General features: G+C 45.8%; 1 protein-coding gene across 5 annotated transcripts in view; it reads right to left on the bottom strand.

Moving 5' to 3' along the window:
- The window catches only part of VTI1A (vesicle transport through interaction with t-SNAREs 1A), a 565,329-nt gene that overhangs the window by 148,866 nt on the left and 400,420 nt on the right, over window positions 1-16,043 (bottom strand). The window contains exon 9 of one of the 5 annotated variants that reach the window (XM_068256574.1): window positions 6,929-7,067. The exons of the other annotated variants lie outside the window; for them this stretch is intronic. Coding sequence (XP_068112675.1) covers window positions 7,055-7,067 — 13 coding nt within the window. The 3' untranslated portion in view covers window positions 6,929-7,054. Of the gene's footprint in view, window positions 1-6,928; window positions 7,068-16,043 lie in introns of those variants that run through there. 5 annotated transcript variants of the gene reach the window in all.

Raw genomic sequence — 16,043 nt, 5'->3', positions numbered from 1 at the left:
TCCCTCAGTAGTTGGTTGCTAGAGGGGCACCCAGTGTAAAAGAAGCCAGAGAGACCTCACCCATGACGATCACATGTCATATCATGTGAACGGAAGCCAGAAGAGGATGTCGGGAGAGCAGAGCCGCTGCGATGGAGGCAGGGAGAAGCTGATCCAGCCAGGTAACTATAACAACTTCCTGCCGCACGCTCTACCCACAACCGACCCGCAACACATTACCCGCGAACCAACCCAAAACAAAAGCGGGTAACAGAACCCAACACATGCCATGAACTGTGGATTACATGTTAAAATTGAAATCGAAAAGTATATGAACCTTGGGGAAGCTGTGGAACCAAGTCTATAAGCACAGCAGAGCCCACACACAGCCTAAGAAGTGGTATAAAATAATAATAGTGTGTGACTATAGTGAGGACATTAGAGTGTAAGCTCCTTTGGTGCAGAGACTGATGGAAACGGATGAGTGATCTCTGTACAGGAGCATGGAATGTGTCAGAGCTATACAACTATAAAATAATAATAGAGTTTGACTATGGTAAGGACATTAGAGTGTAAGCTCCTCTGGTGCAGAGACTGATGGGAATGGATCAGTGATCTCTGTTACAGCAGCATGGAATATGTCAGAGCTATATAAATGTATAATATTACCGTAAGTGTGTGTGACTGTAGTGAGGACATAAAGAGTGTAAGCTCCTCTGGTGCAGAGGCTGAAGTGAATGAATATATCAGCGTTCTCTGTACTAGGGGGTACCTGTCTGACTTGTAGTGAGCTACCATAATTTTGTGTGGTGATCCACTCCCAAGAAACCCAGGTGGTTTGTTTCAGCGTGTAGCACTGAGAAATATGTTGGAGTTACACAAAAATACCAGCAGGGTGCATCATTCCCGTGCATCTAGGCTGGCACACCTCTGCAGAGAAAGCCAATCACTGGCACAATGGAACACAATCACACTTTGGCACGACTTGTCACCTTGTATCAGAATTTGAATCCTCTCCGCCACCCCCCCCCCCCCACCCAACACGTGACAAGCAAAGGCAGATTCCACACGCCCCGCATGCCTGAGAACCTGGCACTGTCCTGTCCTCCTGGCCACAGGCAGATAACAAGCGGGCTCTTGTCTGCCTCCTCCAACCTGCCACCAAATTACAGTTTCCTAATGAAGTCAGCGGCGGGGCGCTGGGTGTCTGAGGTAACAATGCACCATTTGATCCGGGAATAATCCCCGGGGAACGGCGATACCTCGGTGCCAGCTTTTTTCAATTAGCTGACCACAGCAAGCAAACAACTATTACGCTGGTGACTGTGTGGGATACAGAGCAGCGCTGTGTTGGCGCGGCCAAAACCGCAACATGTTTCTAAGAAAGAGAGAGAGAAAAAAAAGCCAGAGAACAATGAGGTCATGTGACACAACTTCTCTCCAATCTTTCCAACTACTTTCCTGCTAGTAACCGTGTGATGTAATATCAACAACAACGAGCTTTAACCTTTAACTCCGAGCAGCCCAGAGCAGAGTGTTTGTTCATTAAAAAAAGAAACTGAGATAAAGTTCTGGTAAATTTTCTCTTTGCGTTATTACATTTCCCTGAAAGTACCAGCAAATTCGAGTCTACGGGGGACAACAATATGTCTGAGCCTGCGTGGCCTTGTTCCTACTGACATCACCGTGGGTTTCCTGCGCAGGCGCTGTACCCTACTGCTCCTGCGACGGAAGCTCCCGGTGATGTCAGCGGAAAGGAGGACGCACGGTCAGGGCAACGCAGGCGCAGTGTTTTGCGACATTAAAGTCGCAAATACTGGAAGTGAACCGCTGCGGAAGACCGGGGGATTAGATTGTGTCGGCGCAGGCACAGGATGTCTGCAGGGGAGCAGTAGAAGCCCAAGGTAGGTTTAACTCTCTGTTTTAAACCCTTACAGTACTTTAACCACTTGAGGACCCACGCTTTACCCCCCCCCCCCCCTTAAGGACCAGCGCTGTATTCTGTGATCTGTGCTGGGAGGGCTCTGCAGCCCCCAGCACAGATCAGAGTGCAGGCAGAGCGACCAGATCGCCCCCCTTTTTTCCCCCCTATGGGGATGATGTGCAGGGGGGGTCTGATCGCTCCTGCCTGCCTGAGGTTTGCGGGGGGGCACCTCAAAGCCCCCCTCCGCGGCGACATTCCCCCCCTCCTTCCCTTCCCCGGAGATCAGAGGCTGCACAGGAACGGATCTGTCCTGTGCAGCCTCTAACAGGCTCCTGCCTGTCATGTGACAGCGATCCCTGGCCGCTGATTGGCCGGGGATCGCTAATCTGGTACAACGCTGCTACTGTTAGCAGCGTTGTACGAATGTAAACAAAGCGGATTATTTCCGCTTGTGTTTACATTTAGCCTGCGAGCCGCGATCGGCGGCCCGCAGGCTATTCACGGAGCCCCCCGCAGTGAATTGACAGGAAGCAGCCGCTCGCGCGAGCGGCTGCTTCCTGATTAATTAGCCTGCAGCCGGCGACGCAGAACTGTGTCGCTGGTCCTGCAGCTGCCACTTTGCCGACGCGCGTTATGAGTGCGCGGTCGACAAGTGGTTAAGACCCCTTTAACACTTGCCTTGAAAACAAACCTGTGTTGTGTTACCCTGTTTTACTGCAGGGTAACGCAATGGCAAGGCAAGGCCATGGGGCCTAGCACACTTACAGCGTCTCATTGCGCCGGAAGTGCCTGATCCGCCGCTGATCCTGCGCAAAGTCAACAAGCGCATTACCAGCGGACATCCGTGGCAACGCAGGGGGGGAAGAAGTAATGTAAGTCAATTGGCGATGCAGGAAATTTAAACAAGTTGGCGACAGCTGTGCAGCACGCATGCGTGAAATGACGGGAATACGATGAAGAAACCTGGGACTCCGAGTGACGTACTTCCTATGCAGCAGGAAGTACCTGCAGGACAGGATGCGATTCTTGTCCCAAACTTCTGGGTACACTTTAAGTTGCCCATTGATGATACAATTTATGGTAAAATCTTACTAAATCTATGTAGCAAAAGGGTAAGCTGAGTGAATATACTTCAAGGCTAGGTCCACACTGGACCGTTGCAGATCGGATCCATTTTACACGGATTCGTTTTTCTAAACCCCCCCCCCCCCCCCCCCGTTGTTCCTAAAAATGATATTTTTGCAGCATACCTTTCCAGTCTGTGGACACGTATGCCCAGCCATGGGGGAGAGGCAGCCGCCATGCTGGAGGGGTATAGCAGGCTGGATGGGGGTGACGATCCGGTTCTTTTTAATGAATCCATTTGAATAAATTGATTAATTAAAAAGAGCCAAACTTACCATCACTACGCGTCTATACTTCAGAAGGCGGCATTGCAGGCAGTGGCTCATAGTGATGGGAAGTTTGGCTCTTTTCAACGATTCATTAAAAAGAACCAGATCATGACCCGAAGGAGTAGGTAAGCTCCTGGGCTCCCTGCTATTGTAACAAGTTTTCCAATACTAGCTGGAGGGGTAGCAGGAGGGGGACCCAGGGGAGGGGGAGGAACGTCCCCCCTTCCCGCTGACTGCTGCCACCCCCTTCCTGTCTGCTATCACCCTCCAACATGGCGGCCCCCTCTCCCACCCCCAGGCTGTGACACAGAAATGGATCAGTTTCTGTGTCAAAATTAGCCTGTGTTGAGGGAAATCCGTTTTACCATTGCCTGCCACTACCCTTGCGTGTATCAGGGTCCAGATCCGTTGCGTGAAAATGCAGCAAATCCGGACTTCCATTCAGGTTTTGAAAACGGGTCCCTGCAAACGTAGACGGATGGGTGAAACCGGCTGTTATAAGGATACTTTAGATAGCCTTTCATATTACATAGAAATGGTAAGATTGTACCATTAATGAGTACCTTTACCGGATTGCAAGCTGCACCGTCCCAGTTCTGTGAGTGGGGTTACACCTTAGCGCCACCTAGACGTTACACCATAACTAGCAGTGTGCTGAGCTGTAAGTGGCTGGAAAAGGGGGCTGAGGAGAAACTTGCAGAAAGCGCTCAAAGAGGCAAAGCAGCCAGCTACAAGGCCAGAGGGCTTTTCTTGCCGGTCAGAAAAGCTACGAACACTTCAGGAAATAGACAGGAAGGTCAGGCTTGTTTGTAAAGAAATCTGCCAAGACTCAATGAGTTTTATGAGAGCTCCCTGAGGAGAAAAACAGGTGTTTTACACAGTGCGGAGAATGATTTATCCATCCAAGACCGCTCTGCAAGTAAATAATTGGAATCGTCATCTGTGGAATTATTCCACAATCCTCCTCATATGGTGGATATTAATCTGCACGTCTTGCTTGTTCTCAGCAAATTCGAGTCTACGGGGGACAACAATATGTCTCAGCAGAAAAAAAAAAAAAAGCACAGAAGGAATTAAGAGCGAAGGAATGTTCTCTACTCAGGAGGCTGAAAACAGACCACGGACAGCCCTGAATATGTCTTGTGCCAAGATGGCTGCACTCCAGCCACAAAACCCAATAATATGGCTGGACAGACGATGGCCTCCTACATACTCAAGTCCTACTATTCTATACAAGGTCCTGATAGACTATAGTAGGCAGCTCTAAAATTCAGAAGTTACTCTATACAGATGCACATTGAGGAAGATGTTGGAGATGCCCCAAAATCTCCTTGAAGATTTGCACAGGCCATCAAGCCCAACAGCTTATTCCACTCTAAAGCATCCTACATAAACCTTCATGGGTTCAACTGCCATGAGGTAACTGTCCTTAAAGACTGCAGGACTTCCCAAGGGCTGCCCCCACTCTCTGGAACTTCCTTCCACTACCCATGAGGCTCGCTGCATCCTTCAACACCTTCAAACAAGCCCTCAAAATGCACCTCTTCAAGATTGCCTATCCACCCGCAACAATGCCCTAGCTGGGTATGCAACCCGCACCTTGTGTGTCCCTAACCCCTCTCTGTAGATTGTAAGCCACTGGCAGGGTGCTCTCCAGTAGTGTATTCAACTTGATCATGCACTCCCTTCATCGGGGTACCCTTCTTGCAAACTGTCTTGGACTTGAACTATGTGGTCTCTAAAACCTAAACTCCATTGCATGATCTTGTACCATGTTATCAGTCTCCCTATTTACAGTATCTACTGTTTAGTGCTGCATAATTGGTTGGTGCTTTATAAATACCATAAATATTAATAATAAAGGCACATACTGACACCATCGGTTACCTATGTTTTAGGCGGTAGAGTGGAGTAGTGGACAGAACTCTCGCCTTGTCCATAACCTCACTGGCAGTAACCCAGAGACAGGCTCCGGGTGGAAAAAAGTAGGCAGGAGCTGTAACCCCGAGCCCGACTCAGGGTAGTCCCCAGGAAATGCAGCGGGTGTTTCAACTCACCTCCCCTGCAATCCAGGCACCGGCAGCCATTCTTCTTCTCCTTCCAGTCCTTAGAGGCTCTGGATCCATCTGGTGAGATCGCCGTCTGCCATCATGACGACAGGCAGCGATCTCACTATAGAGTTCTTTTACTTTTGAATGAATGTCACAGCCTAAGCTGTTTAGTTATGTGAGATTCTCTTCCCAGCGCATTCTACGTTTCTACTGGCTTCGGAACACTGATTATGCAAACATTCCGCAGAGGTGCACCTGACAGCACTAAAGATGTCACCACCCGTGATACATTTCAGAATGAAAATCTGGGAGAGGAAAGATTTTACAATGGGCAAACACTGACCAAATCATTTATAACGTAATATTGTAACAAAAATATAATCAATTTTATTCATTGCGATATTTTCACTGCAGTTCCTCTGTAGAGACATTTTACTACCCATTACATTAAAACGCAGCTAATCCCATTCACACCCATGCAAAGCCGAAGTTGTTAATCAATAAATAAAAAATGACCCACCCTTCAGGTGTAGCGCTTGCCAAAATAAGATGATTTTGCGGTGGATAATCTATTGTGTAAGTCAGATAAAGCGTCAGGAATACGGCCCTGTAGATATCTCCGGTAATAAATACCAGTGGAAAACTAACGGAGCTAATGCAAATGGGCAATTCTTCCACGATAATACCTTCATTTAAATAATAATCATGTTTAGCACACAAATCTCTATTACCGCCTTTCCACACAATGGTCCAATATAAACGCTGGAAAATTGATTTTTTCTTTTTTTGCTTGGGAAATCTGTTTATTTTAGCCGTTTTGGAATAATAGGCTGTTTATTGCTGGACGTGGCTCTAGGGGAAGCCTTGCGTGCTTATTATGAAAGAATTTGTGTTTGCTTAACAAGTATTTTCTATATAGATTTTATTATCAGACTGTGGCATTCAGAGGTGTTAAATGAACAGAGAATTATGGGTCATATTTGTAGCCGTACGGCGGCTGGTTTTGGTAGCCGGAGATGGAAGCCAACTCATAAAGCAGCAACACATAGTTTTTTTGTGCGCTGTGTGGGTCCTTGATAAATAACAGACCTGCAGCAACCTGGAGGTTTTTATTTCAGTTGTATTTCCAGTCGCAGCAGTGTGACGGCACAGATTTTATTATAGCCGGGCTGAAATGTAATTTTATTGTAATTGAGTTAATGAGATCCAGCAAGTTATCTGAAAAGTGCTGCAGACATCAACTAGGGAAGTTCTCCGACACTGAATGACATCTAGCATAGCTGATGAAAGAGCAGGTCAGAGAACCTTTCTAAGTTTACCTTTTGAACTGAGGGAGGAGCCTGAGCTGGCTTAACCTATACATGCGATCACCGAGATGCTAATACTTACGGCTTTCATGCAAGTTGTCCAAGCTGTATACCCCATCCCTCCCCTCTGAAGGCTGGTCTTTCATTGGCCTGCAGGTCCCATCTCGCGTAACTCTGCTGAGACAGTAAGCCTCCTTTTCCAAGTTAGCTCACCACCTCATTACATTAATTGCACCATGGAAGGTCAGGGAATTGCAAATCTTGTCAATGGCACACAGATTGGAATTGAGCCAGTCAAATGCTGATGCTTCCTATTTGGATTTTTATGGTTTCATCCCTCATCCAGGACTTCTCACGAGCGTCACCTTTCCTTTGGAGCGCTCTCCCACAGCCTGTCTGTCATGCTCCAAGCCTGGAGATTTTCAAGCACACCCAGCATAAAACAATGAATTTACCCAAATGGTTCAATTTCTAAAATTTTTATTTGACATGTGACACTTTGCTGTTTGACAACCATGGACCTGCCCAAATTATATGTCAGAGTGGCTAGGTTTCACCTGCAACCAATTCCCATGTTGTGATCCCTACCTGCTTGAAGGAGCAGTGACCGCCATGACAAAGAACGTCATAGATGGTGGAGGTGTAACTGCATTTACCACCTTTGTGAAACGGCCCTCAAAACCCAAAAGCTGTTTATTTCTTTTAGCCCCTTATACTTTCCTAGTGGTTCTGGTTCACCATGAGCTATCTGGGTATTCCTTAGTACTGGTCCAAACCCTATCCCATAGAGCCATATCAATCCATACCAGGCACTGATGAGGGCCAAAAAGTCCAAAACAGGCTGTCTGTATCATGTTGGGTTGATGTGGCTCTGTAAAATTTATGAGCTATAGGCTCACTATACACCAGCGGTTCTGGAAGTGTGCTTGGCTTTAGGGGCATAAAGAGATGGTTTTCCATACTTGGGAGTGATGCATCATGGGAAACCAAGAAGGACTTTTCGGTCTCTTTTAGCCCCTTATATTCTCCTAGTAGTTCTGGGTCACCATGAGCTATTTGGGTATTTCTTTATCTCTAAACCAAAACTAAATGTTGTGGTTTTAATGATAATGCATTTTATTTTCATAGACTTGAGCTTTAATTGTGAGGTTATTTTGTGAAGACAACCCCTTCTCAGCATTTTCAAGGAACTAAGGACCTTTCAGGAGATCCTGATGATTGCTTTTACGGAGAATAACAAACAGATTTGACCTTCCCTTGTTGAGATTACGTAGATTCAGCTAACCCTAAACAAGAACCTATCACAGACCCCACTTAGAGCGAACAATCTTTGTCTTGCTCTGGGTCCAGGTGACGGGAGGTTATCAGAAACACACAGATGTGGGGCCTATATGTGTCCTACTGGGGGATCACCCAACCATTTGTGGCTAATGCCAGACAAACTTTATTTTAACAGGCCCAGCAAGACAAACAGCCAGGAGTTGTTATGGCTAAACCCCCAGCATGGCAGATACTTAGGTAAATGGACTCCTGGGAATGGGGGGAGGTAAAGTAGGCTCCATGTTTTAAAGGACAAGCCTTGAATAAACAGTTTAGAAGAGAGTGTTTGCGTGTGCTAGTAGAGTGCATTAGGCCAATACGGGCCTGTATACCGAGGATCATGCCTGCCAAGCCCTGGTTCATTCATCAAACAGACAGCAGGAGAATGGCATTTATTGGCTTAGCAGTGCTGTGGTTTGTAAACTACAGCGAAATGACCTAACAAGAAGAGTGATGTATTTAGCAAGGCAAGCAGATGGGGATAGAAATCTCCACTTGATAACATGAAGTCCACCCCTGCCAGAGGTCTAAATATGCAATTGAAAAGATTAGTCAACAGAGCCCAAAACCAAATGTTACCATTTCACGTTAAATGAGGATTATGCAGCTAAACTCCTTCCTTGGAAACTTTGGCCAAGTGTCCAGGAGGAACCCAGAAGATCTTTAAAACCTGCCTGGCGTTCTATTAAGATCGCCAGGGAGGCTGCGGGAGGGTTTTTTTTTTAATAAAAAAAAAAACTATTTCATGCAGCCAACTGAAAGTTGGCTGCATGAAAGCCCACTAGAGGGCGCTCCGGAGGCGTTCTTCCGATCGCCTCCGGCGCCCAGAATAAACAATGAAGGCCGCAATGAGCAGCCTTCCTTGTTTTGCTTACATCGTCGCCATAGCGACGAGCGGAGTGACGTCATGGACGTCAGCCGACGTCCTGACGTCAGCCGCCTCCGATCCAGCTGTTAGCGCTGGCCGGAACTTTTTGTTCCGGCTACGCTGGGCTCAGGCGGCTGGGGGGAACCTCTTTCGCCGCTGCTCGCGGCGGATCGCCGCAGAGCGGCGGCGATCAGGCAGCACACGCGGCTGGCAAAGTGCCGGCTGCGTGTGCTGCTTTTTATTTGAGCCAAATCGGCCCAGCAGGGCCTGAGCGGCAGGCTCCGGCGGTACTGGACGAGCTGAGCTCGTCCAGACCGCCCAGCAGGTTAAACTGTACCAGAGGTGATGTCACATAAAAATGTGTATGTATAGTGCCAAGCTAGCAAATACCTAGGCTGTGTTCCTTTGTTTCTATTTCTGCCTAAAAGCGTTAACATTAAGGTATGCAAGTGAAAGTTTGCACTATAGCATAACCCTCATTGATCAGGAAATACAGCCATAAAACTCTTTCCTGAAAGAAGACAGCTTCTAAATGCAGGGAATAGATAAAAATGTCAATCTTTCATATATTTTAGCTGTGGGACACTTGAAAGACTGTGTCATTGAGGAGAGACAATCAAACATTAAATATACTTTTTAAGTCTTAAACATAAAATAAAACTGGGATATCTAAAAAGTAATTTGTCTACCTCAGCAGTTTATTTTCACCCCGGGTTCACTTAAAAGTCTAAATCCAGGTAAGTAAGAAAAAAAAATCTTTATGAACTTAATGTACTGCAACGCATTTCAGTTGTAATAGTGCTGCACATTCCTTTATTTATTAATTAATGATCTGGTTACATAATCAATCTCTTGTTCAAATTATGCCATTTAAAACAAAGGACTTGGTGTGAAGTCAACAGGTCTACCCTGCATCATCTTCAGGCTGGGAATTAGGCTACTGCACACAGTCAGTCTTAACCTCCTTGCCGTTCTGATTCTTTCCAGATTTTAGGGTCTAAAAGCAGTGCAATTTTTTTCCACTCTTTCAGACCCTAAAACCTGAAAAAAATCATTCTGGCAGGGAGATCTGCAGCAAAATAAAAAAAAATTACCATTCTGGGCTCCTGTGCTGCAGTTTTCTCTTTGCCCACAAGATGGCGCTAATATACATATAAACGAACTTCTCTATATTTCTCTAATATAGAGAAGTTCGTTTTCAATATTAGCCCCGCCCCCGATGACGTCACGCTGCTACCACCGCTCTGCTGCCACCACCACGGCTGCGCTGCTCCAACTGGCTGCCGGGTCCCCGGAAGAATAGCGGGGACATGGGGATCCCGGCGGCCAGGGAAAGACCCCACACTGCCGGGAAGAGAGGCTGGAGTCCCGCTGCGCAGCGAGATCGCGTGCGGGACTCCACAACTTCAGGTAAAGTGCTGCACTCCCTACCCCGACCTGAGCTCGGGACCACCGCTAATAGCTTCTTTTTTCTACCCCGAGCTCAGGTCGGGAAAACCGGCAAGGAGGATAACACTGGTCTCCAGGAGAAGTTGCTGAATTTTCGGAACCACCCTTTAGGACTCTTGATTCTCAGTTCCAACAATACTTCACAAGCTAAAGACAATGGATTTATTGAGTAAATTTCACACCCATTATACATAGGTGTCACAGAGTAACCAAGCAGCTCAGGGTGACCCAAACTACTAGGAATGTATAGGGGGATAAAAGGAACCAAAAAGCCCTCCTACTAAAAAAGTTAAGCTTGGTGTAATTGTCTTCTGAAAGGGATAATTTGCATATTTAGTAGTAGTGCATTGTGGGTAACCACAAATGTTCACTTATAACTGAATTATTGCAAATTTCCTTCTGTTTTAAGAAGGCAATTACACCAAGCTTTACATAGGTGTCAGACATACAGAGGTGTCGGCCAGGTAGTAGATCAAACACTGGGAAACCTTGATGAAATTATTCTTTCAGACCCCTATAAGGCAAAAAGACACTTAATGCTGATAACAGATGAAGACTTGGAAATGCAAGATGCTTGAAGATGAAATATAAAACTGTAGTTGTCAAGTTTATTAATTGTTGGCTTCTAAAGTTCTGAGTTATCATTCTGCCCTGTGAGTGGGGACAACAATGCCCTTGGTCATTGTTTGGCCAAGTGGTGTCCTAGCTTTTGAACATGGGACCCCTGTACTGCAAGGTGAGGGGTGCTATCCACTATTATTACACTATTATAATTTGCATATATTCAGCAGTGTTGCACTGGGAGACATTTCAAGCTCACTCCAACCGGAATTATCGCAAATTCTTTCTGCTTTAAGAAAGCAAACTTTTGTTATCCTTAGTATTTTAGTAAGGGGGCTTTTAGGACTATTGTAGCCTCTCACACACTCCAATGAGTTCTGGTTCACCATGAGCTTGTTGGTTAGTCTGTACCTCTCGGTGTTACAAGCCCTACTCCATAGATCCAAATTAATCCATGCCATGCACTGATGAGGATCAAACAATCCGAAACAGTCTGTATGCATGTTGGATTATTATGGCTCTGTACAAATTAACAAGTTGACACATAATTGCATTCCAGCGGTTCTGGAGGTGTGTTTAGCTTCTAAGGGCAACTATGGTTAATTTGCATATATTCAGCAGTGATGCCTTGGGAGTAATCTCAAGCTCACTCCAACCTGAATTATCGCAAATTCTTTCTGTTTTAAGAAAGCAAACTTTTGTTATCCCCAGTATTATTATTTATATAACGCAGACATCTACCGCAGCGCTGTACAGAGGATATAGTTTTTTCAAATAACTGTCTCTCAGAGGGGCACTCAGTCTGATCCCTGCCATAGTCATATGTCTATGTATCATGTAGTGTATGTATCGTAGTCTAGGGCCAATCGGGGAAAAGCCAATTAACCACTTGACCACTGAGGGTTTTTTCCCCTTGTGGACCAGAGAAATTTTCACTTGTCAGCGCTCCTCCCTTTCTTTCGCCAATAATTTAATCACTACTAATCACAGCGAAATGATCGATATCTTGATTTTCTTGCCACCTTTGGGAGGTACAGTACGCTAAGAATTATTTTATCCTAAACGCATTTTAATTGGAATAATAAGATAAAAGCCGCACATTTTATTTGCCCAATTGTCCTGGTTATTGCAGCGTTTAAAAAAATTCCCTAGTACAATGTATGGTGCCAATATTTTATAAAGATGCATTTTTTCAGTTTTGCGTCCATCACTAATTATAAGCCTGTAAATAAAAATTAATAGTTACCGTATATACTCGCAAGCAAGCCGAATATTTGACCCCAAAAAAAGGGGGTCAAAAGTTGGGGGGTCAGCTTGCTTGCGAGTCACCTGTGGTCCGTACCCCCCGCCCCGCCGCTATCACCTGAGCTGGCGCCGCATCTTCTATTATAGTATAGTATAGTAACTCACAGCAGGGCGCCCCACGGCGGCTGCTGTGATGATGAAGCAGGAAGCCATAGAGAGAGAGCGGCTTCCTGTAGTTACGGGAACTGCTCTCTCTCTATGGCTTCCTGCTTCTTCATCACAGCAGCCGCCGTGGGGCGTGCTGCTGTGAATTACTATACGAGCGGAGAGGGGAATAATAGAAGATGCGGCGCCAGCTCAGGTAATAGCGGCGGCCGCGGGTGGGGGGTGGGGGGGTGTTTAGGCGGGGGCACTACCTACCTATACTGGGCACTGTACTAGCCTTACTGGGGCACTGTACTGGGCACTATACTAGCTATACAGGGCACTATACTAGCTAAACTGGGACACACTGGGGCCCTATACTAGCTATACTGGGGCACTATACTAGCTATACTGGGGCACTATACTAGCTATACTGGGCACTTTACTAGCTATACTGGGCACTTTACTAGCCATACTGAGCACTATACTAGCTATACTGGGGCACTACCTACCCATACTGGGCACTATACTAGCTATACTGGGCACTATATAATTAGCTATACTAGGGCACTACCTACCCATACTGGGCACTATACTAGCTATACTGGGACACACTGGGGGGATTACGCGGCCAGCATTTCCCGGCTTATATGAGGGTCAATCATTTTTTCCTGTTTTTTTCAGGTAAAAGTTGGGGGGTCGGCTTATATGCGGGTCGGCTTGCTTGCAAGTATATACGGTATATACCCTCTTGACATGAATATTAAAAAAAGTTTACTCCCTAAGGTAACTACATATATATACACACACATATATATACACATATATATATATATATATATATATATATATATATATACACACACACACATATATATATATATATTTCTTTAATGTAAAATGTCCTTTTCCTATACAAAAAAAAAAAAGTTTGGGTACTATGGAAGGGTGTGGGAAGGAAATAGTTAATTATAAAACTCAGTGTGGGGATTTTTATTAAATAAAAATGAATTTTGGTGTCATTTACTATTTGGCCAAAAGCTATCATTTCCGATTCACGTACATAAGCACGTGAATCCGAAGTAATGCGTGGCACTCAACAGGAAAGGTACAATGAATGCAGGCGTCTCATAGACGCCGACATTCATTGAATCGGGAACTTAGATTAATGAATGGGAACTGCATTCCCATTCCTTCATCTCTCCGCTAACCGACGCTAACGGCGGCGCGTGCGCGCGCAGGAGTAAGCGCACACCACTGCAGAATTGTATTCACGGCCCTGGTGCACCCGGTGACCCTTTTTCAGGCCGTGAATATACTGCACTGCGTGCGCTAACTAGTTAACTTATCTGTATGTTTTTGGGATGTGGGAGGAAATCGGAGTGCCCGACAGAAACCCACGCTGACACTAGAAGTACATACAAACTCTGTGCAGATAGTGCCCTGGCTGGGATAGGGACCTGGAGGTGAGAGTGCTAACCACTATGCCATTATGCCACCATATACAGAAGGCTGCAATTCACAAAATAGACACAGGTCAGGGAGGGCAGCACATACCTGAGAATTTGGTCTAGTGTCCAGATTCTGGACCAGCCAAGGTGGGTTTTTAGAGTATTTTCAGCCAAGAAGTAAGTCTTGTGTCTCTAAATATAGACTATTACATTGGCTCTAAACAGAAGCTGTCACATAACTCTCCTGCTAAGTAAACAAGTCCTAGTTGTCTCAGACAACATCAAGCTGGGCCACTATCAATGACAATGTCACAAACGATGCTGTCACAGCATACTCCAAGCTTGTTCTTCTTTCTATTATAGCACAAATAAGTGAGGAACATAGCTGCACTCAGTGGACTATCCTCAATAGACGAAAAGAGCCAACAGGTTCCTAGTTAGGAGTGTTGGCGACAGTCTACCTCTACTGAGCCACATTACAGCTGACAGTTGTACACTAGACATAAAAATAACATCCGCCAGGAGGGAGCATGAAAGTCTGGAGAGTTTCTCTGACCATCGGGACCCGTCTAGATAAAAGCGCCTGCAGCAATGCTGTGCCTCACTTCTTACAGACAGGCTCTCTCTGAGCCTGCACCGAATAAAGGAACGCATCAAGCTGAGACAATGTAAAGGAAAGTGGAAAAGAGTGTAGAAATATAGTGACTTTACTGAAAGGAAGGGGATGAACGGTTCCAAAACTACATCAATAGGTTACGAAGACACAGTAGATAAAGAGAAGACATCTAGGAGTGCTCGAACAATGTCACTGTAGCACTTAGGGGTCCTGGTACAATGACAGGCTGACATGTGGGGATTCAGAACAATGACACACTGACAATTGGGGGTAACAGAACAATGACACCCTGACAGATAGTTGGGTTTGTAGAACAATGACATACTAACACTTGGGGGGGATTTCTGGTAAGGCCACAAAGGCCCAGGCCTCGAGTGGATGCTGCCCAAGGGGCGGCTAGACATGAAAGAGAGGTTGCTGCATATGCAAATGAATTTGGAAGTTGTAAGCAACACGAAAAATGGGAGCAGCTGCCCAATGAAGCTGTATATGACAGTAAGAGGCTGCTGAACATGGATTTTGCCCATGGAAGAGGTGGCTGCATATGGAAGGAAAGGAATGTGCTACACATAGAAGAGTAGGCACAAGATCGTTAGCCTAGGGGCAGAAAAAGTATAAATCTGACCTTGCTGACACTTGAGAATCCAGAACAATGACACACGGACACCTGGATATCCCAAAACAATGGCACACTGATCCCAGAATAATGACACACTAACACTTAAGGTGGTCCTACATCTCTCGACTTGGCAGCTGATCGACCATCCAATTAGATAAATATCAAATCGGGCAAAAATTGGTTGCATGTATGGATCGGACATGCTGGAAAATCTTGCGCCAACGTGTTCAATCGTGTGCGCGGAGGTAACAGTGTGAGATAATCGTGAACAATGAACGTGATGGAGACCCTCGACCACGTTCCCCCAAATGTTAGTTTGAACCCCCAGTGCCTGTGCATTAATACTTTACCGTCACGCCGCTCGGGGACACTTGGGGGACAGCGGACAGGGAAAGTATTAATGCCTGGGGGGGTCTATCTAACTTTTGGGGGGATGCGGCCAAGGGCAGCAAGGCTGAAAATAATCGGGAATCGGGTTGTGGTTTATGGTGGCCAAAAGATAAGTCTTTAATCAAATTTGATCAGAGATAGATCTGTCTCTTGGTCAATCGGCCGATCAAATCCTTCGTATGGGTACCTTTAGGAATCCCAAAATAATCGTACACTGACAGTTGAAGATCCCAGAACAATGACACAAGGACACCTGGGGATCTTAGAATGATGACACACTAAAACTTGGGGGTCACAGAATGATGACAAAGGGACACTCGGGGGTCACATGATGACATGTCAGAAAGCGTAGCTTAGGAGGTGTCTGCAGCAATTGTGGGATTGAATTAACACAATTACACGTAATAACCACCTATTGGAATTCAGTCTAGCTATACTTAGGGCTGCACAGATTTCATTTTTTTACTTGAGATACACTTTAAAATAGAAATTCTAAGTTATAATTACTTTAATTAAACACTAAAAAATGAATGACAACCTCATGAAGTGACACAGGAGTGACAGACACAGAAGCCGTCTCAGCTCTGGCTGTGCTGAGAAGATGAAGCCCCCCTTTGTTTGCTGAACGTGGTACAGCAGCCCCCGTAACGCTTTCTTGTTTGTGAGATAACACCAGCCCTGTGTCTGTGAATGTCGCGCTCCGCAAGCCTTGTGACTTCAGATCT

The sequence above is a fragment of the Hyperolius riggenbachi genome, chromosome 10 (genome assembly GCF_040937935.1).
Source record: "Hyperolius riggenbachi isolate aHypRig1 chromosome 10, aHypRig1.pri, whole genome shotgun sequence".
Lineage (NCBI taxonomy): Eukaryota > Metazoa > Chordata > Amphibia > Anura > Hyperoliidae > Hyperolius > Hyperolius riggenbachi.
Note: the sequence above shows the minus strand (reverse complement) of the source record. Positions and strands in the feature narration are given on the sequence as shown.